Source organism: Thermobia domestica, chromosome 5, assembly GCF_964235325.1.
Source record: "Thermobia domestica chromosome 5, izTheDome1.hap1.1, whole genome shotgun sequence".
NCBI lineage: Eukaryota > Metazoa > Arthropoda > Insecta > Zygentoma > Lepismatidae > Thermobia > Thermobia domestica.
The window spans coordinates 224,321,315-224,345,325 of NC_137458.1; the positions used below are offsets into that span (position 1 = coordinate 224,321,315).

Consider the following 24,011-nt stretch of genomic DNA (forward strand, 5'->3'; position numbering starts at 1 on the left):
TAGCTATTTAGAATTTATATAACAGCATTCCGTACCATATTACTAACAAAGACTTCCATAATAAAAGCTTGTCAATGGTTGTCCACTTGTCTTTTTGTCCCTAATCTTCGAAAGTAACCAAATGTTTTCTAATTGTAATATCTATGGATACGGCGACCCAGAGTGTAATTACCACCTTTCTGAAGGTAAGGACATAACATTTCCATTTCCTGGTGACAACGTCAGTTACTTGAAGACGTTACGTCACATAACAAATTTATTTTTTATTCTTTTCTGCTTCCTTACTAACCACCAGAAACTCCTTAACAAATTTATCAAGTTATTCAAAAGCTTCGTTATACATAATATTGTTTTAAGTAATTGTGTAGCAAGCGACAGCAATCAGTAATATATATTAGGGCCAGATAGGGAAGCGATTGAGTAAGTAACGACATCTATTAGCGTAACGGGCAGACTAACAAACTGAGGCATTGCTTTTTTAATTATTAGGACAGTTCATAAATAAATAGTTCATTAACCTCAAAATATTGAATAGTTCACTTTTCTCAGAAAATATCAGAAAGTGTAATTTGCTGGTGTAGACATATTTTCTTCCGACAATATTGTCTAAAGTACCCTAATGATTTTCTTTATAATCCATAAATAAATGTTTCATGAAGAAATCTAAAATATGGCTTAACACAACGTTTTTCAAATTTTTCAGATATAGGCTATTTTCGTAATCAAAATATTTTAGAGACCACCACACTTTTGTCACCTTCAGGAACAAATTTATGATTTTTTAAGATGTTTTAACCATTTTCAATACGAGACCCTTATATTTTTCAAGAAATAACTAAAATTTCTTTAACTTCATAGTGACATTAATAGAAGAAAATAAATATTGCTTCTTAATAATAGAAAGCTATAAAGAATATTTTATAACAATACATCTATAAATGCTATTAGGATTTATATAGTCTTTACCATATTAACTACACAATTAAGTAAACGTTGGTATTTACAATAATAAGTGGATCAGCCTGCTGATCCTTGTACAGTTGATCTATATTTGGATGTATGCTGGTTAACTTAAGTCTGAGATCAGCAAATTCGGTATACGCATCAAATTAATTTTGATACTTTGCTTTTATTTCAGTCAATGGTAAAAACCTCTTTAATGGTGGCTCCAATTTAAGTAGCTGCAATTACACAGTATAGCCTCTAGTAAAACAGCAATTCCGATTCTTTACCGGAGAGAGTAGACGAATATACTATATAGTGTCGCAATTTACTTAAAATGTCACTCATGAAAGAAAAATGATCAGACGAATACTGCCTAGAATTTTCAAACTTATTAGACCTTTCCTAAACAGGTTTTAATAATCTTTTGTAACACAAAATTCTTCGTTTGTTTGCAAAAGTAAAGTAAGAGCAGTAATAAACTTCATAAAATGTCAACCCAGGAAGCAAAGTGGATAAAGGTTCCTTTTTGTAATTTACAAACACCGTATGAAATCTACTAACTGCAAGTGTGATTTGCGAATAGTTCTAATTTTAATCTTTGCCTTTTTGGACTAATGTTCAATCTAAGAATACCACAACGTTATACGTCGAGAACCATTTGCAATCTAGGTCCATACTTTGAGAAACTCAGGTATAATCCTGGCCTTTGAGTAACTCAGGTACAATCCAGTTCTTATTGAAGAGCTCAGGGTGTTGTTACTTATGGTGTAAGTTTTGTTCAGAGAAAGTTTCCTTAAAAGAGAGTGTCTATTGTAATTGTGATCATTTTTCGAAATAGTAAATTTCCAAATTTCAGTAATATTCCTACAGCAAATATGCCAAAATTAATCACTTAAGAAATAATAAGAAGAAAGTTTAGTGTGGTTGTCCGTATGGATATGAATTAATTACGTTTTCAATTTAAAAATAATATAAACTAAAATTAGAAGTGACACTTAAGGGTCAAAATCATGATGGCCCTGTAAGAGAAAATTATATTTACCATATTTAGAAAAATCTTTGTGGCGTACCATACTTATATTACTGTAAATACTAAATTAATAATTTACTTACTTGTATCATTTGGTAAACATATAGGTCTAATTGAATCAGTCATTGGAACCTTTTCGTTTAATCTGAGCAATGCAATATCATTATCAAAGTTGAGGTAGCTGAAATCCTGACTAATGGCTCGAACTACGAAGCGTGATTCTGGTTTGGCTGTAGTGTTACATCTGTCGTGTTCACCAAATGTAACCTTTATCATAAACCACATGAATCTGCAATTGTAATATAAAAATACATTTCAAAAAATCAGTAACATGCATTCAAGATTTAGTAATTTACTCTAAAAAATTGTGCGAGTTTTAGATTTACATCTAGGGAAATTTAATCAAGTTAGTATTACAGTAGTTATAGACTTGTAAAAAATTTCGAAATCAATATAACAGTTAAGAGTACAATGACAAACTAATTGGTGTTAACTTCTAAGACACAGCTGACCACGACTCGCATTGTATAGTTTGATTAATACTAAATAGTTTATTTTTATTATTTTATTGTCATAATATTTTGCTAATGAACAAAACCTCCTTTACCTGAAAGATCAAGAATTATGGTTGGCATTATTGAAGGGAAAAACATTTCGGCTTTTTATTCTTATGAGAATTGCAAGAGGCTAACTATACCTAACGGTGGATAAGTTCGGCACACTAATGCCCTTTTCACAATTTTAATGCTCACAGACAAAAAAAAAAAAAAAAATGCATTCAGACAAGCATTGTCTGTTCAAATTCAATTTGACCATGTAATAGGCGAAAGAACCAATCAACATTCGATTTCGTTACAAGGACTTGGCGCTGTCATCTGTTTTCATATGTGACGTTATGGGCTGCCACAGTTATCAGCCTGATTTTATCTGCTTCGTTCACAGTGGTTTCACTTGTCTCTGAGTAGTAGCTTCAATGCAGAAAGATTAGTTAGAAAATTAAACGTACTACATATATTTCTGCTACTCATTTGTTCCTGTTATTGTAACTATTACCAACTTAAATGAATGCAACAATATACTTATTTAATTTCAGTTTCTTGGATCATTGCACTGTATCTAGCTTTGGACATTAGTTTTCCTATTTGCAGACAGCACGACTGCTTCAATAGACGTCACTCGTCAGTTAGATTCAAAATTTCGTATACAGCTGACGTCAGATCAAAAGTTGGTTTGTCCGTCACAAGTAAGAGGCGCTACTGTGCATTGGTCACATGTAATTTCAAGCTGATCGCCGAGTCTATTATCTGTATGAATGGTTTGAGTGCTAGAAATAAATGTTGATCTAGTTTGCAATTTCATTGTAATTATAGAATTGAGGCACTCTTCTAAGAGTTATCAGATCATGGATCCTTTCCCAAACATCTGTTTAAAAGAACCCCTATATCTGATTCTATAATTTCTGAAATTTGCGTGTTGATATGGCAATACTGCACAAAATTATGCATTTATTTATTTATTTATTTATTTATTTTGTTAAATCATAATTGCTAGTCTTATACATTTTGTAAGCGTGCTATGATCAACTTTGGAACTATAGCTGATCAGATTTGGTATATGAATTGCTAAAAAGTTTAAAGTGGACGTTCACCATATTTTCACAATCAAAAGACACTTGCTCTACCAGTGATCGAAATTTTGGGCGTGAAAAAAATGTTAGTATTGAAAGAACTCCATTTGAGGTCATGGTGGAATGCCGTACTAAATAATCATCCTTTAATGTTCTAATGGATCGGGATATTATTAAAAATTTGATGGAACTGTTGAAGTCTGTATTTTTTCAACGTTATCTTTCAGATGCAGAAGTAGGTTCGGATGAAGTACATTAAGTTTGGTACATTGTTGTATCTAACTAGTACTGAGCCCGAAGTTGAACCTTGAATCTGGAGATAACCTACATACTTCCTGAAAGGGTTTGTTGAGCAAGTTGCAAAACAGGTTTCAATTTCTTGCTCGGAAGAGACCCCACCCCTTCAGGGTTGGAAATATAGGAACAGCTTGACCTATATATCCTACATATCAAAGTGCTCCGCATGACTAGCAGATTAAGAATATAATATGCACTAAGCAATTATATCCTATATCAAGATAATAAAGCCAAAACAAATTATTATTTCACTATAAATATCCTATATTAATAGAGTGATCGTGAGACAGTGTGAGTTACTTGGCCCTTAAAAACAAAGGCCAGTCCTGGCAGCACTATCTTGCCAGGACTGTGATGTATGAATTACATGGCTCTCACACATAACCAAAAGCAAAAGCCAAGCTTTGGCAAATAACATCCACTCGAAGCCTTCTTCCGTCTCATTACCCGAACCTTGTTGCGAGAGAGCTTAAACCCTGAAGAGTGACCAATCGGGTTTATTAGCTGAGCTGTTCGGATCGAGTAAAGAACTCAAATTACCACCACGACTAGTTTTCACCTAAGTAGTAACTCAAAATCTATTGAACGTTTTTGTATCATGTGATATATCAAAACATTCTTCAAGATGAGTAGTTGAAGAATCTATAATGAACGTACTGATCTGACAACGTATAACTAACTAACTAACTAACTAACTCTATGGCCTATGGAACCCGGAGGTTCAATGCCGCGTTCACAAAAGCTCTCCACTGACTTCTATCCTTAGCTAACTGTGTCCAGTTTCTACTTTGTATTCCAATCTCTGCGAGATCCATCTTAATATTGCCCTCCCATCTGCGCCTAGGTCTTCCTAATGGTCGTTTTCCGATTGGTCTTCCAGTCAAGACTTTGAAAGCGTTTCTACTTTCTTCTACATGACCCGCCCACCTAAGGCTCCTAGACTTGACGACCCTAACAACGTTGGGTAAACCATATAAATTATGTAGTTCCTCGTTATGAAGTTTCCTCCATTCCCCATTCCCGTTCCTCTTAGGTCCGAATATTCGTCTCAGGATCTTGTTCTCAAATACTTTCAGTCTACGTTCTTCCCTCAGAGTAAGCGACCATGTTTCGCAGCCATAGGTGAAAACGAAGAAAATATATAAATTGAAATACGTACACCGAATGTGTCACATCTAGCTACAATAATGAATTACATTAATTGCGATACCAAATGACTTACTATTCAATGGATATTATGGATATGCTTTTCTCAATTTTACAAGTCCACTAATATACGATATTTATAGTGAAATAATCGTTTGTTTTGGCTTTACCATGATAAAATTGATTAGTGCATATTATATTCTTAATCTGTTAGTCATGCAGAGCACTTTGATATATAGGATATATAGGTCAAGTTGTTCTATATATTTCCAACCCTGAAGGAGTGGGGTTACTTCCGGGTAAGGAATTGAAATCTGTTTTGGAACTTGCTCGACAAAACTTTTCAGGAAATATATAGGTTATCCCCAGATTCAAGGTTCAACTTTAAACTCATTCCTAGTAAGACATTCAATCATATTTACATTACGTTGCAAATATGATCTAGCAGAAATTTAAATGTAAACATTTTCCTGAATCTGTTCCATTATAAGGACATTAACTCAGCAAAAGTGGAACAAGTTCAAGATTTTATTTTCGCGTCACCCACACAAAGGAACTAGATTAAATTTGTTATGCAGAAAATTCTAGTAAATACCATATAAATATAGTTTGCACTAGCAGATTTCTTTTCTTTACATCCATTTCGTTTTCCACACATCGTATATTGGATTGTATTATAATTTTTCAGTTTATTTTGTGTTCTTTGTAATGTTACAAAATATGCTGTAATATGTTGAAACTATTTAGCGTAGCAGATATATTATTCAAAAATTACTTAAAACTACCTATTCGAAGTGTTTATTATTGTTCATTATGTTGAATTGATGTGATTCCAAAACTCTTAAATGAAAGTGATTCCAACTTTCAATTTTTTTTTTTTTTTTTTTTTTTTTTTTTTGATAACCATCATTTTGACTATATGCCCTTAGGAGAACGCCTCAATTTCAACATTTTATTCAGAGTTTAAATTTTGTTTTTAAAACTTAAAATGTGTAATCACTAGAGCAACCTGAAAGCAGGAAAAATATATAAAACATAACACTACTTTAGATATATGATTCATACGCTAAACATAATTTGGGTCATCTAAGGGTCCAGATAAAACTAATGTTTGAAGCATAATTAGTAAATATAACAAAACATAAAAGTATAATAGGCGTTACAAAAAATTCCATTATTAGGATTTCGTGGGAATTTTCAATCTGGGTCAAATTCTGATAGATGGAAATGTATTGGATCTTACTTTACATTCCCTATTAAGTTACGAAAGTATATAAAATGACACCTCAAGAAAATATTTAATTATAAGTGGATCAGCATAGATTTCAAACTACTCTTTAAACAATTATTCGTGTCATATTTATAATATTAAATGTGATGTCGTTATTGACAAATCAAAGTTTTCTCAGTTTATTTAAATTTAGTAACAAATACGAACAACTGAGCACAATGTAGGACTTAATGTCACCCCAAAATGTATGAATACACAGAACCTATGCTATCAGAAGGAACAAGTAAACTCACTGATTTAACTTAGAATACTTGTTTATACATAATAGTATTTAGCATATTAACATAATTTCTTTGTCCATCTTTCTTTCAGTTTTATCTATTCATCAGAAATCTTTTTTAAAAGTGTTTGTTTTGATGTTTGAAATTCAGAAATGACACATGGTTATTTTTGTTTTGTATTTAGGTTTCTACATCGCGTTGTTTAGAAATAAAATGGCAAATCCATTGGAACGATATTCAGCCATTTCGATCTCCAAAAATTCTGAATCTAAAAGGTCTCATAAACGAAATTAGATCCTCTTATATTTTTTAAGAAACACGTAATAATATTTTTCTCTTTTTCCATCCCTTCCGAAATAAGCACAAATAAAGTAATATTCATCTTCAAAGGTTACACTTCTATAATGAAGTGAATATAATATGTGTAAACATTCTCATTAATTTCTTGTGTGCCTGAAATTTGCCATTGTTTAAAAATTTCTTGTAGAATTCAATGTCAACTTCGGTAGTCAATTATTCGGTCTTATTGTAATTGCACCACCGAAGCCAAATGGCAAAAAATGTTTTCAGGTTTGAGTTTACTAACAAGGAACGGACATGAACGTGTCATCCGGACATCCGAATCAAACCTAGTCCATTCGATAAACATAACAAAGATATGAGGGAAAAGCTTATATACCAATATACACTTTCCCCTTATACCTATTCTGTCTATCAATACAAAACTTGGTTCATACATTTCTTATCCTCCACAGTATTTTTGGAGGTACATTTGGATTGTGTGCTTTTACTCAGGGCCACTCCAGAGGGGTACAAAGTTGTTGGAAGGGATTTCTGGAGGGAATTTTCCCAACATTCTCCTAATTTTCCCTGTTCAAGTACGGTATGGGCCCCAATACATAGCACCTGTGGAAAGCTTGCCTCTTGCTGAAGAGACTGAACTATAAACCACGACTTTCCAATAAACAGTATGGACACAATAGCTATTTCACTGTGAGTCTACGATTTTCTTTATATTAACAGGATTAATGGGTCCCAGGGATATACTCCCTTGTCCATGGCACCTACTATTTTGTGCATGTACATATCTTTGTTATGTTTATCGAATGGACTAGGTTTGATTCGGATGTCCGGATGACAGGTTTATGTCCGTTTATTGTAAAGAAATTCAAAATTCGTTCTGTACTGATGGTGCTATGATGGAAGAGATATAGTAAAGTTCACTTTCATTTATAGAAAAATAGTTTTCTCTGTAATTCATTTCTAGTCCTAAAACCGCAGTTTCTATTCTATTAAGCGTGTTTCTCTTTTTGGTTACGCTATCACACGTTTGGCAACATCACTAATGGCCATTGTGCATATTCTTTTAAATCTTGTGTCAACTGTACTACTACAAGTAAATAAGAAAATAATGATTCCATTTTATACTCTTCTTGGAGCACGATGAGTTGCAAAATCCCTTTTGTTGCAAGTACCTACCCCCTGACACAATGAGCAGCAGTAACAACGTATCTGTCATTGATAAGCGTTCCTCCACAATAAAATCTTCCGAAATACGAAAGCCTCACCATCCATGGGTATTCATTTACATCTGTTGGGTTACCTCCAACAATACGGCTGGCCTCATTTCTCTCTCCACAAGCTGAAATGCAGAGAAGATTTTATTTAAATTCACACAACAGACTTAGACTCTATAGAAACGTCCATTTGAACCAATCATATTAGCGTATTAACAATAATTCAATAGACACTTGTTTTATTTCGAAGTATTTAAGTTCAAGCTGAGCTGAGCAAACTTAATCCAATTGCCGCATGTTCTCCTGGACGATAGGTACAGGTACTAGTTAAGAAATATGAGCATCTTTATGGGGGTTCCAATATTTTTAAATCTCTTTGTTCTATGTATCTTTTGTCAATAATTTAGGAGCATGTGAAGATCTGCCGTCTCTATATTTCCCAAACCCCATTCTCTGTGTTGGGCTATGCGCCTGCAGGTTTTCTTGAAGAGAAGAGGTCATGGGTTCAATTCCTTATGGGTATATAATGAATGTTAAAAACAGTAGGTTTTGTTTTGCAAAATTCATGTCCAGGCACCGACGGCACCGTCAGGCTGCTGGTTATGATGTAGTAGGGAGAGCTTCGTACTACATGAATAGCTCTAGGACAGCAAAATGAGCCGATATGATATTCTAAAGTGGGCAACCTCTCTGATTCAGAAAGAGGGCAAATTGTTAGGGCTAGGTTATGTGGTGCAAGTGTGATGACAGTGGTTTGTGTTAGGAAGTGTGTCGCGAGGGACAGTGTCCCAGGTGATCACGGCCTACAAACTTACGGCAAAACTGTATCAGTGAAGAGGAACAGTGATTGGAATAAAACCTCAGTCACAGATCCTGCCGGAAATTAAAGTGAATTGTCACTCAGAACGATCTTGCGACTGCAGTTCAAGTGACAGAGGAATTCTGACAGCACATCTCACAACCTATAGCGATGGCTGCACGGGAGAAATCTATTATAAGAGGTTAAATACAGCACGACATCAATGGTATTGCGAATCCACAACATGGACCGCTGATGACAGGAACTTTGTGATATGGTCGAATGAGTCATTGCTCACCTTATTTGCAACTATCAATATTGTTTGTTTGATAAACTCCCAAAGAAACATTTGGTCTGCAGTATCTCCGCCCAATCTTGAAACATGGCGGTGGCTCTGTAATGTTTTGGGCCGCAATATCATGATTTTCAGTGAGTTTTGTGATGAGCTTCCCGGTCGCGTCACTGCCTAAGATTGTATCCCCATTTTAACGGGCCATGTACATTCTATGGTCCAGACGTTGCTTCCGGGAAATGGCGATATGCCCATTCATTCAGGTGGAATTGGGTCGGCGTGGTTTGAGGAATAACAGACGAAGTTGAACACCTCCCGCGGCGCGTTTCGGAGACACGATTCTGGCACAGATTTCCGCCTCAATCGTATATGCCGGAAGTGGGCGATACACTACCAGGGAAAAGTGCAATATTTCTGTTATTGCAATTCATGACATCTATGATTCCACTCTAAATCGCATCATAGCTGTTATGAGGATGAAACGTGATTCAAAACCTTATTAATCTAGCAAATTGCATTTTGTTCAAATTTTTTCATTAACTTAATAAGCATATGTACATGAAAATATGGCAAGAATTAAAAAGTAATTACATTTTTTTTACTATGAGAACAATTTAATTTCTTCACAATTGATCAAATTCCCTCTAAACATAGTATTAAATAATATTGCACAAAATGTACAAATTATAAAATATATAACACGTATATCAAGTAATATTCCAAACAGGTGTAACATTACATGTCTATAGCCACATATACATAATAAGCATATGACACATCCCGATATTATTAATATATTCATTTCAGAGTATCTTGTTTGGAAAGCTAGTTGTATTAATGTAATACCTCAGATAGCATCCCCCAAATTACATTATGTATATTATATTATCTATTGAATTTAAAAAATTAAATATATGTTTTAACAATGAATATATGTCTGTTAAAGAATTTTAATTTTTTCAAATTTGAATAATTTATATTTTACAGAATATTAAAATATAATTATTTACTAATATACATATTGTGATATGTATGTTATGTAAAATATGACAAATATTTTAAAATTTGTCATAACAATGACTATATATATGTATGCATTTTCATTTATTTTCAATAGTGTCTGAAGAAGGATATGTCAGATATCCGAAACTGTCACATTTATTTTATAATAAAAGAATAAAAAAAAACTTATTTTACTTTAAGCTTCAATAGCTTGCGCTATTGATCTCAAAGATACTACAAAAATTTGAATAAACATTTATTTTCCATTGATTTTAGATGCGTGTCTGAGGGACCCATTTTCATTATGATTTTTGTCGAAAAAAATTGGTCATATATCTCATGGTTAATCTCGTGCTAGATATGTCACGACAATGAAAATGATAGCCAAATTTAGAAACAAGAAAATTAATGTTTCTTTCCACAGGAACATAACATTTAGCAAGTGATAACAACAGCAGCTTCGGTGTTATAATGTTAAGGTATGTGGGTAAAAATAATGACCCTCATCAGTCTTATGTAATTAAGTGCTTTCTAACGTTTTGGTAATATAAAACTTCCTACCAAAACCTTAGAAACATTTATAAGCTTCAATTAACCTAAATTTGATTATCAAGATGATTGAACATTGTATAACAATTCGTTTTACACATTTGTTTCTATTCAATTACAAAGGAAATAAATTAAGTACAAATAAGACAACTTTGTAATTTATTTAAACTTCGTGTATGTTTATCACCAACTCTTTTAAGTGTCATTATGCAATACCATATTAAGAATATACTTCACAATTATAACTGTCTGTTTTCTCTTAATGCTCTACAAATTACTATTTGTATTAATTCATGAGAAATTATACTGGGGAGCATGGGGCAGCACGGTCCAGGTCTCTGTCTTGCGATAAATTTATGGTTTTATTCTCGAACTAAAATTTATGTTTTAAATATTAGATGTGTCGCAGTATTTCTTTATATAAAAGTTGTCTATGAGTAAATTTTAAAAGTACAGAGTTAAATATTAAGAAAATAGAAAAATGCGTTAAGTAGTTTCACCTGGCATTTGAATGTATATGAGTTTTTGTCTTCTCAAAAAGTCTGGAAGACAATATAATTCATATGTAGCTGTGCCATTGTTCCAAAAAGTATATAGTTCAACGTATATAGCATGTTCTACGTATTATTCTAAAAATCTTGTTCTTTTCTCATGGAATATTTACAGAATAAATTAAAGAAAGTTCACTACATATCTAAAGACTATTACAAAATATGTATAGGAAGAAGAATATGTGAAATGTGTAGTATGCATGAAGGTTATTGTTTTGTTAGTACGTTACAACTTGTTTCTATATAAATAAATGCGCACAGCAGTACATGAGCATGGTAAAGTTTAATTATTAAATTATTAAGGGTATCTTTGTAATTCGATGTTTCATTCGGAGACAGTTACTGTAGTTCTGCTTCTAAGATGCTTATATCAACTTAGGAATATGAAGTCACATTTACTCTGTGCTCTCATAATGACAATTTGAGGATCGGAAAGTTCAGTATATTTTATTACTGTTTGCTTATGTATTATACGTATATCAATACCATACATCATTTACATCTATGGTATTCTAACTAATCCATTTATGGTATCCGAACACAAGGTTAAAATTCTCGTATCACTTATTAACTTACTTCTTCTAGCAGCTTCGTCCTGCTGGCAATGGTATTTAACTTCATCAACATTTACAAGGAAAATTTTGTCCAGAAATCACAGCTCACCAATATCCCTATGAAAACTATTCTATGCTAAGCTTTGGTCAATATTATATCAAAGTTGTAGTATTTATTTAGAACTCCTCAATATGTTACTTCGAACTTAACAAATAAAATGTTCCACTGACAATTTCGAAAATGAAGTTTCTCAAAACACAATATCGATCACATATTAATAGTCTTATTTGATTTAAAAAAAAAACATTAGACTGCCCTATTGATCTCTCAAATACTTTTCAACTTTAAAAAAAATCAACAAAAACGGTATTAAATTTAACTTGTAAAATATTTTATGAAAATTAATAACGAAAAATTTTAATCTTACCAATCGGATATATCATATATATATATATATATATAAGGTGATTTCGTAATTATATTGCACATTTCGTGATGTGATATAAATTCAAAAGAAATTATTTTCTTAATATGAACACTATCCGAAAGCTTAAGGTTTAGCTGCAAGACGTCCGTGGTATAAGTACCCTCGATACTCTGCAATCTAGAGGCATTACGAACTTTGTACCAAAGGGTGAGTTTAGAATGTCTATTATTATAAGCTGTGTGAAGCAACTAGGCGAATACTATCATAGTGCCCATAAGGAAAATAAACTAGTTAAAGCCGTTCTAAGCTTGAAAATGTGACCACCTTGTTGTTTTTTATCTTTCAACAACCAAAACTCCATATGCGATCTCACTGATATAGTTTCGTCTAACACTTCTGCCGTTGATTCACGTGGCACTTGATTCGACTGCTGTTGAAAGAGTACAAAAAAATAATTTAGTGATCATTCACTTTCGTTACTCATGTCTCTTCTAGCCTAAAGGGCATAATCGTGGAATATTAAACTAAAAAATATAACTTTTCATAACTCCATACTGCATGTAACATTCCTCATAAATATCATTTGTGCATCACTACAGTGTAACGTATTACGATAGATATTTGATGATTGTCTTTATTACGTGTGTATAATTAAATGATGTACTGTTTTAAAAGGTGTACTTTTATATTGATTCATTGATTTGATATATAATGAAGTGTGTTTTACCATTTTACTTTTATATCATAAAAAAGTATTTTCGAGTCATACTAAATGGCGTTATTCGTTATCTTACAATCCATACTGCATTGGTGTGTAATAAATTGGTTGACAAACGGTGACCGGAACATTTGGAGAGAGATCAAGGTAATTTACAGGGAAAGTACAAAATATTGGATATTTCATCTCAATTAAACGGGTGGAACATCGAAACATGATCACCTCTTTTACTGAGACATTATTCATACTCTCATAAGTTCATGTTTCGTTTGTCAACAGTTTTATACACTTTAATCTCTTCGTAGATGTACAAGATTAGCTTAGATGTTTCACACTGTTTTAACGGTTATCGTGAAACAACACTTTTGTATAGTAATCAAAATGTTTAGTTGCCTAGTTTGCAGATTGAAGTACATACAGGTATAAATATGTCATGACTAAACCTACATTTCCGGATAAAGTTTTGATTGAATAGTTTTGAAGTTGACACGGACACAAATATGGAAATGTCACGATTAAATCAACGTTTCCTGATATAAAGTTTTCGTTGAATAATTTCCAGGCTCACAAGAATACAGATATCAATATGTCACAGCCAAATCTACGTTTCTACGTATGGTTTTGACTGAATAGTTTGAAGGTTGACACGGATAGAGGTATGGATAAATACATTTTTGAATAAGAAAAACGTGTATTCTTTGATCCTGTATATGATTAGCAGACGTTTGTAACATATTAACAAAAACATGTGTATTTAATATTGAGTTTATCTATTTTTTCAATGCTCTTTTAGCTTTTTACATAGAAGGGGGGCACAGTGGCTCAGTAGTAGAGCGTTCACCTCCGGTGCATGGGGTTCCTGATTCGATCCCAGCTCGCGCCGTGTGGACTTTGTGGTGGAAAAACACTGTGCTCGTGGGCTTTCTCGGGGTTCTCCCGTTTCCTCCCACTTTCTTCATTCCACTATTTCATTTATTTCTCATAATCACCGTCTCCTTTAGCCTAACTGGCATATCCGTGGGACGTAAAACTCAAAGATTTCATTTCATTTTTTTACATAGAAAAAGTTATATTTTATATTAGCGCTTGAAAACAGTAACATATATTACAAAATAATGTTAAATGTAAGGTGAACAAAACAAGCGATCGCAGTGGGTTAGTAATGTGTGTATTTTTTAAATAAAGCAAGTAGATTACATAATAATTCAAACAAAAGCGTCATCACAGAAAAATGGGGAAAAGCATGGAAGCAAAAATTACATTTTGTTGATATTGATATAAGAAATTTAAGTCTAACTTTTGTTCATATCTTTTAACATATACAGAGTAATTGTTAATTTATTTACTGAGTTATAAAGCACACACGGAGAGCAGGAACATTTTAAAGATTAAGTTCAAATTAATTCCTATTTTACCCAAATTTATAAACAGAGTCGGATTTACGTGTAAGCTGAACAACCTATAGCTTAGGGCCCCACAAATTAAACGAAACAAGCGGATTTACATTCATGGTCAAAATGATTGTCACATATCTATAACTGTCTTCTTGTAAGACTATAATTTGATAATGATTTTGCAAGACATTTTTAATACTGATACTATGTGTATAATCGGGAAATGTATATTTGTGGTAAATTTCATAGGGAAAGAATTATAAATACGGAAATTAGAATGAGTAAAAAAATGTTGCTAAATGGACAAGAAAGTTTTATTTATTTTCGTTTTATTATTCTCATTTACTGCTTTTTTGACATGAAATTTTCCACATACATGTCTTTGCTGATTATACACATACTAAGATTATAAGAAATACCAGTCGAATTCGTTTATCAAATTATATTCCTACAACATATTTATAGACATGTGACAATAATTTTGGACATGAGTGTACATTTCCATAATAAAAGGGAAATAATAAATTAAATAAAATCTACATATAGCAATAGTGTTTCGTGTAGTATGGACTCCTATGATGTAAGTTATGGGGCCCCTTCTGCTTGTCTGCTAGTCTGTTAGCACTTTCTGGTATCACTAGTTCCTTCATTTCTGTGTGTAAGGTGTCTATGTTCATTTTGATACTTCAAGGGTCCCATTACCTTCAATAGCTTAAGGCCCCACAAAAGTTAAATTAGACACTGTTTATAAATCTATATGAGATTAATGTCCTTTCAATATAGCATTATCCATTTCTGTAGGAATAGATTTTTCGACTGTTGATAGTAGCATCATCTTTTATTATCTTCTTTAAATAATACAATATTAAAGTTTAACGAAAGAAAATTTATCCAAAGATCAGACACATAGCAATCTGTAAATTACACACTTGGAAAAAAAATGGCATGCGTCAGTGTAAAATCTCAAGTATATTTTTCGACGAAAATTCAGATTATTTTGTAAACATAATAATTGATGCTGAACGAAAACCACACCAACTATTAATTTGAAGCTGATACTGAAATATATACTTTCATGAAGTTTTTCATTATGATACTTGGAAGATGACAGTACATAGCGTGTTTAATGAATTAACAGTCCAAAATATATTACTTTTGCTTTAATTTCTATTTCACTAAAATATTGTTCAAAAATAAGACATATGAGTGGAACCCAAAAATAATCGGAATTTCCTGATAAAAGGCATGAACTTTTTAAAAATATAACTTTTTTTAAAAAAACAAAATACAACTTGAATCACCCTCAATGTACTATTAATTAGTACAAATGCACTTGTCCAAACGTTTACTCTATTGTTGGTAACAGCTTGCAAATTCAGCCTCTTTGATACTGGTAACGCCGTCATGACATTGTGTTTGACTTCGTCGGCATCGGCAAAATGCTTGCCTTTCAAGTCCCTTTTCATCCGATAGGACAGGAAGAAGTCCGCGAGGGTCTGTTATGATTTTGTTGACGATCCTTTTGCTTTTTGGTGAAAAGTCTGGATACAAATTTAGCAAATACTTGTCGCATTCCCAAATCATCGTGCAAAATGAATGGAGCTCCAGGATAATTCGGGATAAGTCCTCGAATTGGTCGATTGTTCCGCATCGGTCTTCCCTGATACGACATTTTGGCATACGGAAGAACACGGATTTTGGCAATGTGGTCCTCGGTTCGCACACTTAACGGACGACAAGAACGGGGTTGATCTTCAATGGTCATTTCTCCACTTTTAAACCGAGTAAACCATTTGTACACTTGCGTTTTACTAAGAGCATCTTCTTTGTAAGGTGTTTGCATCACCACAACAGCTTCTGCTTCGTTCTTGCCCAATAAAAAAAAAAATAACCTCCACAACCGCACGTTGTTCGTGAGAATCTGCCATTTCTTCGTGTCACGAGTGCACTACAGATACACACACTACACTGTCAGACAAATCACACGCGTCATTGTCGGTTGACGTCACTTAGCATACCGACTCACAAGAGTTCCTCCCACAGCGCCCTAGCGGCAAGACCTCGTACTACAAATACACGATGGACAGAAGTACGATTCTTGTTACTTTTGGGTCTTCCCTTGTATTTAATGACACCTCATTAAGGGTAAATTCTGGTGCTTAGTTTCCCAGAAAATAGACAAAATCGAACTTTTACAAAACGACCGTCGCTAGAAAGCACATCGGTCTTTGCCAATAATCATTGATTGCTTATAGCTATATTTAGGTACTGGAAGATGTGTAAAAAAAATGATAAATATCATACCGTGTCTTCTAGCATTGATAGGCATATTCCTATAAGTTAGGAACTTACTACTTTAATATCTAGCAACATTTAATTCGATTTTCATCAATGTTCAGTGTATCTTTCCCAAAACTTGAAATCATTGATGCAAATTTAGAGAATAATCAGAATTTGTAATGTAGGTAGTTAGAATATCACAATATCCACCATTTTGATTAGTTCAAAAGTGCATAGTATAAAGTGCAATATCAGTATATTAAAGATATGACAACATAAATATATAAACAGTGACTAAAGACAATAATTTACTACAACCATCTGCATCTAGTTATGTAGAACATTCGTGTAAGAATAACCCTCTACTTTCTTTCTTCTGTTGCAATAACCTTTTGCGTGTCATCGTCAGTTATCTTTTGTCGATTGATTCGGATTTCCGAAGTTTTCTATCGCTCAAAGCTATCGAAATGCGCTGGACTCACGGTCTGACACTTTTAGATTTAATTTCCACCATTTACTGATACTGTCTTCCGAGCTAAATGCAGATTTGGTTGCGCCTACGGGTGGTAACAGTTTAAAGCAAACGCAGAGCAAAGCTTCTTTTAAAGGAGAGTCCATGAAACATCCACGAACGCAAAATATCCTCTCTCCATTTGGCACAGTGCAATAAAACTAATCCCGAGTCAATTTTCACCGTTCACTTTTGCTTGAATCCTAGAAGAATAACATCGGCGAAATATCAGTCCATATGTTGAACTATGCTAGAGCCTTGACGAACAATCAGCATCTTGAGGTTATCGTTAAGGATTGTCGACCATTCACCGACATCCTTTAAGTCAACGACAGGTGCATTTTTCTGCGTCATTCGAGCATGAGTGATTCTTGAGATTCAGGTTCTTTGGTAACTGTAATTCCTTCTGAGATCGACATTCTGTCAGATTCAATGTCACTTAAAAGATTCAGATTCTTTATTTTGACTAGCACGCGTTCCATTTCCCAAAATAGCAACACTGGTTGCACTTCTACCAGTAGATAGTTAGGACTTTGATTTTGACAAGCTACACTTGTTAAAGCAAAATAATTTAGTAATGGACAGTAGTTCCGCTTTTCATTTTGCTGTTTTAACTAACGTTTCTTCTGGTACTATACTCCTCCTTCTCGAATTCATTTTATCCAAAAATAATAGCATTAATGTCACACATGCCGTAAGTTTATATTTATTCATTTACCATAAAGCATTATCATTTCTTGGTTTTAGAGTGCAGTAAAATCAGGAAACGATAATGTCTTCATTAGAGTTAACTGTAATTTAAAAAGGTAATTTGCGTTGGATAAAGGTAAAAGCGAGTGAACACTTTTATCCTCCATCTACTGTAAAACTATGTTTATTTACGTTATTCAATTACAGTTCATCTTCATTTAATAATAATAACCACAAGTTTAATCACATTCAATAACGCTGAATTTATATTTAATACTCAACATTTACTACAAGCACCAGCTAAAACCGGGCTCTAAGTTAGATAGTGATATTTATGAGCAAGATGTAACACGAATTTCTGAGGAGCATTCGTTAAACCATAGAATTTTTAACCATAAATTAAGTATAGGTGTCAATTTTAAAAGTTTGCCAATAGTCAAAGTTTTCAAGATATTATTTTTTTAAAATTTGACACTCATTTCTCTGCTCCCTCTTCCAGATTGCCACACGGGATGGTCCGCCCTACTTCTTTCCTTCGCTATATCATTGAACAATTCTCAAGTAATAACAGTATTTGTAATTCTGAAGTTGTATTGGTCGCTCCACTCCAATAGAAATGCTGAGAGAGTCACATCTTCTATTGGTCGTCAACAAAGAAGAACATGATTGTTATTAACGAATTATTATGATATAATGGGGCATCGAAATGTTGTCAGTATTGAATGATATAGCATCAGAAAGGATCAAGAATGTATTTATTTATATGATACTCTTGAAAAGAAGTATTTTGATGAATGTGGCTTACATGTATAAGAGTTAACTCTTGCGTTCCAGGTGTCATTTTCCTATGTGCGTGCTATAATATCGGTTTCATTTACTGTTATAAGACTGTCTAGACCATTATATAGGGCATAGATATTGTGCGCGCGTGAGAAGAGAATTCACATTACTGATAAAAACAATTATTTGCATTGTGGGGCATTTGGACTAGAAAAAGAAAATGCTGATGTTCTGAAGAGATTTCATGCTGCTTAAGTTTGGCAACACTGACAAGAGATCAAGGACAAACGTTTTCCTTTTCCGATCTCCAAATATTTCCCGGAGTTGCTAATTATTTATCGTAAAAACAAACAATTGTATGTTGTAATTGAATGTTCCCTTAGACCTGCCATCTACTGACGAGTGAGACAATACTTTTTTTTGTCTTTTCTCTCAGTAAGATGCTGTCACCTAAGAGAAAATAGCAAAATTTAGTCTTGCATTGCATCCACCAACAAATTTCAGCGTCTTCAGAATTAATACGATCCTTAATAAAAAGGGATGCATTTGCATGAGATCCACACGGATGTCTCTGGCACGCAAGTAGTTTCAGCTATATGTCATTAACTACATACGTACTGCTGTTTTGTTAGTGCTATACAGCGATGTCAACATGAAACGCTATAAAATCCCATATCCAGAGGTAAAAAGAAAAAAAAACCTAAATCCCATTTTGCATCTGAGCCCTACAGTTCAACATATTTCAAATTAACCTCTTATCTTATTTTTTTTACAATGTACGCCGATATTGGGCAAGCAGAGAGTTAAGTTCTAGTTTCATTAAATTACATGCACGCGAGATATTCTAGTTTCAGCAACGCTATTGCATCTTCCATGTCCCATTCAAGAATGATCTTCAATTGTTAATAGCATTATCACTTTCAGGCCCACCTCGACACTGGTTCCTGTTACTGGATCCAATATGGAGGGCAAATTCGTTATGAAATTCTCCCATTGCCCATTTACTTCCATTTTACCCGCCACATTGTTGAGTTTGGAATATTGAATTTTACAATTGTGACATCCAAAATGTTATTAGAGACTTCACAAATATAACAAACTCAAATTTCAGCCCATTTGGAGCGTTCCGAACATGTCTTGTGCGCCAAATTGGATCAGCCATTCCGAACTTTCCACCTTTGACGTCATCATCGCTATCAGCGATCTCGAAAACCCACGAGTACATAAATCCATGCAAATTGCACGCTGTTTTATATTTTGAACAGGTTGTTAGTATTCCAACCCATTGTGCAGCGTTGTTATCTTTTACAAACCTTACTTCTCAGCTTTACCAAGATATCGAATATCTCGGTTAGTATGTGACTTATCGATCTCACATAACCAGTACTGCTCCTCATGCTCTACCACCTTGCATTATAGCTTTTAAATCATACTGCAATAGTGACCTTTTCCGAGTTATTGCACCTTTTCCAAACTCAACTTTTCCTATCTGTTGATGTTAACACTGTTCAATGGACCCTTCTAGACTTGCAGTCAGCGTAAGCGGTTCTTGCAATATTTAATTTAAGGTGTACAAAACGTTAGTGCCTCGCCCCTGTGTGAGCCACGGTGTTTGCATTTATCACATGTTTCACGTTATTTCCCGAAAAGTTTGCAACACTGATCTGCATTGATCATCTTTTATGTCCTTATTTTTATTGTTGCTTCCAGTGATGATATTCAATTTAAGTCATTCGATTTACAAAACACAACTTTCTCTTGGGATGGCAAGACTGTTCATCCGGTGATGTTCGTCAATACACAGGTAAATGTCGTCCTTTCTCTAGTTGCTTCGTGCATAGTTTCGTTTCTCTGTCTCTTTTAGTTTCTCCATTATCACGGTTGGACATTTTAAATTGCCTAGGTATAATGTGGAAACGTCATTTCATGATTTTGTCGTCAAGTCAGCACGGGTTAACGTTCTCGTAAGGAACTGCTATTCCACTAATGCGTGTTCACGGTCACATAGAATACATTTAGTGGGTGTGCATATCGCAACACTAAATTACCCTAAAGAAGGGACACCCTAATATATATAAATCTATATCTATATCTATCTATCTATCTATCTATCTATCTATATATATATATATATATATATATATATATATATATATATATATATATATATATATAGAGAGAGAGAGAGAGAGAGAGAGAGAGAGGAAGTGCAGGTATAGTGGACCCGGGCAGGTAAAATGGAACCCCTGTTTTTCTCCAGAGGTAATACTGTCAGAAGGTGTCACTGTTGTTCCCAGTCATCTACGTAAGCTCTCAGTAAGGAGGCCATTGAAGTCGAGTCAGGAAATATTATTATATATGTCAAGAAGATTGTAACAGTTTTCAAAGATATGCTTGTTTATGGTTTTCTTCTTATTATCTGTACATGCGGGATTATATAAACAATGTTGTATTACGAATGAAATATCGCTGTATGTTACATTAGCTTGGTGTGATCTTCAAATGAATACCATGTAATTTATTCAAGAAACATGTAACATCCCTGTTGGCGGCTAAAGTGAACCTCAATATAGCGGCTAAACTGGAGTAGATTCTACTTTGCTCGATCTTTTCAGTAAAATATTTTATTGTTTGTTTTACTATTTATTACACGAATAATGTAAAATGTATGAAGTTATTATCATTGATGCCTATGGATCCTGTTGTCATATGTCAACCTTCTCTGTCATCAAACTCCGGATTTCGATATCCTCCTTCTCAAGTCTTGCTACCACCACCACCATGTCTTCCATCTGCAACACGTGGTGGACGTGTCAGAGCTACAGGGTCTGCATGTTTTGTTACGTCCGCCCTTTCAGACAAGAAGTTTTAGCAGTATCAACTAAACGTTTAAAATAATCTCGTCGTTTAAATTTTGGACATGGTTCAGATGCGACGAAAGAAGCAAACACTCGTTCCACTCATGCGAATGATAATTAACCTGAGAGTAATGATGCCTCTTGCAGTCTTTGTGGTATAAAATTTAGCAAAGATTGTGGTGGTAAGAAGTGGGTCCGGTGCGTACAGCGTTTTGAGTGGTGGCATGAAACATGCACTGGATTAGATATTGTTGAGCGGTATGTTTGTGATTTGCGTAAAGAATAGATAACATATTGGTCAGCTCGGGATAGCTAAGTAGTCCTCAAATAATTCTGAATTGTTAATTGTTCTGAAATAAAAGTGAATGAAGAGCACGTAGTACATTTGTATTTTAGTTATTGTTAGTCTATTTTTATTACTTATGTTTTTGTAGTCCAAGGATCCACTTTATCCGACCATTTTGCAAACGGGCAAAACTCGCCATTTTTTATTTAACAAGGAATAACTTAAAACAATACAACATAAGTGAAATTGTTGTGTTCAAACATTGTACAAATAAACAAAGAATTTGTTTTCTTCTAATAGTATTTAATATATGAGTACATTGACAAATTTCTGTTTAAAAATAAAAGTGGGGGTCCAAATTACCAGCACTTCCTCTCTCTTTCTCCCTGTCTACCTAAGGATATATATATGATAATGTGGTTACTTTTTAAATTTCACGGTGAATTGTCAATACATTTCGATTTTCTACGACTATAAAATACTTCGCGAGTAACTACTTTCCTTAATCGGAAACAAGTATATACAAATGTTATGTCTTCAGAAATGCACTGACTCCATCACACTTTTGTACCATTATCTTATACTGAGCCGAATGATACTACAAAAAGTTTGTTCTAAATACATTTGTTGTAGAACGTTTGGAAATTAATTGTTTCTCCTTTGGTATTTTGCTTTCTTTCTTTCATTGTTTTATTTTTCTTCTTTTTTTTCAAATACCAGAACACAAATTTCGTTTCTTGCTTCTTAATTTTTAAGAATCACATATGATTAAGTCACTCCTCACTAGCATGGACTTTGCCGATAACAAAGAAAGAAATACTTCAGAGTAAAAGTTGATAACACTGACACACTTATTGATAACTTATTATGTCTAGTTCTCGCTCGTAGAGAATCTTATTGGCATAGATCAGCCCTGCCCACGGCGAGCAGATAGTGGAAACTCTCCTCGTGAACGCTCACGAGCATTCTACGGGCAAATACCATTGTTCGTGCTTCGTGGATCTTCGGGTTTCGTCCTTAGAGGAGCGGAAGTGTTGTCAACCTTGGCGGTAATCACTAGCTTACCAAAAAAAAAAAGTATGTATGGTAACTGATTGCCATTTAGTGTAAAGTGATTTTTTTACAATGTGGTAACCGTTAACTATAGACAATACAAACTTGTAACAGCAATCAAATGATAAACTATGTACGTTCCTTTTCTTCTTTTTTCTTTCCTTTTGTTAAAGAAGGATGTGGGTTTGTTATATCCGAGTGTGGGTTTGTTATATTATGTTGTTTCGCCACTATTACACTATCAATAGGTTTGTTATATTATTAGAAGCCACTATTACACCATCAATAGGAAGAATAGTATTTCTCACTCCACTTTTAAAGTTACTTTGATCGCAAAGAATCAAACAAAATATTAAGAGAGCCAAAGAGATTTTCCATTTTTAAGAGTGACCGTTAGTGGCTGCAATTAGTTTTTTTTTTTTTTTTTAACAAGGAGTGTCTTTTTAATAAGGAAAACTGTATTGTCCCTGACTGGTTGCTTGCCGGTGGCTTGTTAAAAGTGAAAAAGAATGTTAAATCATTTAAACGACTGAAGCTACACGCTTGTCTTTCTTCGATAGTTACTGACTGATTTTGAAAGTCACAATGTTGTAGGCCTACTGTAATAGCGTAAATTCGGAAGGAAACGTTCCAACTGAAACGTTCCAACTGATACGAACAATTATTCCCAATGTCTTGAACATGAAACGTGGGTTGCACGGATAACGCTTAAAGTAGGCTGGACTGCACTGGAATTTCCTTCCGGCAAATTAGTGTTTGGTCGGAACTCAGTTCTTCTGTGTAATTGTCTCTTAACAACATTTGAACATTTCTTTTAGATAATAATAACTAACTAACTCTATGGCCTATGGAACCCGAAGGTTCAATGCCGCGTTTACAAAATATTTCCACTAACTTCTGTCCTTAGCCAACTGGATCCAGTTTCTACTCTGTACTCTTATTTCTGCAAGATCCATCTTAATATTGTCTTCCCATCTACGCCTAGGTCTTCCTAGTGGTCTTCTTCCAATTGGGTTTTCAGTTAAAATTATGAAAGTGTTTCTAATTTCTTCCATTCTGGCTACATGGCCTGCCCACCTGAGCCTTCTACACTTAATAACCCTAATAATGTTAGGTGAGCGGTATAAACTATGCAATTCCTAGTTATGAATTTCCTCCAATCCCCATTTTCATCCCTCTTTGGTCCGAATAA

At 33.9% G+C, this 24,011-nt stretch overlaps 1 protein-coding gene across 1 annotated transcript in view; it reads right to left on the minus strand.

The window, feature by feature from the left end:
- LOC145684779 (trypsin-1-like) overlaps positions 1-24,011 on the minus strand; it is a 105,032-nt gene that overhangs the window by 27,725 nt on the left and 53,296 nt on the right. Inside the window, exons 3-4 of the mRNA XM_081757151.1 lie at positions 8,037-8,199; positions 2,059-2,264 (exon numbers count right to left, since the gene is read on the minus strand). Of these exons, the coding sequence (XP_081613277.1) occupies positions 2,059-2,264; positions 8,037-8,199 (369 nt within the window). The remainder of the gene's footprint in view (positions 1-2,058; positions 2,265-8,036; positions 8,200-24,011) is intronic.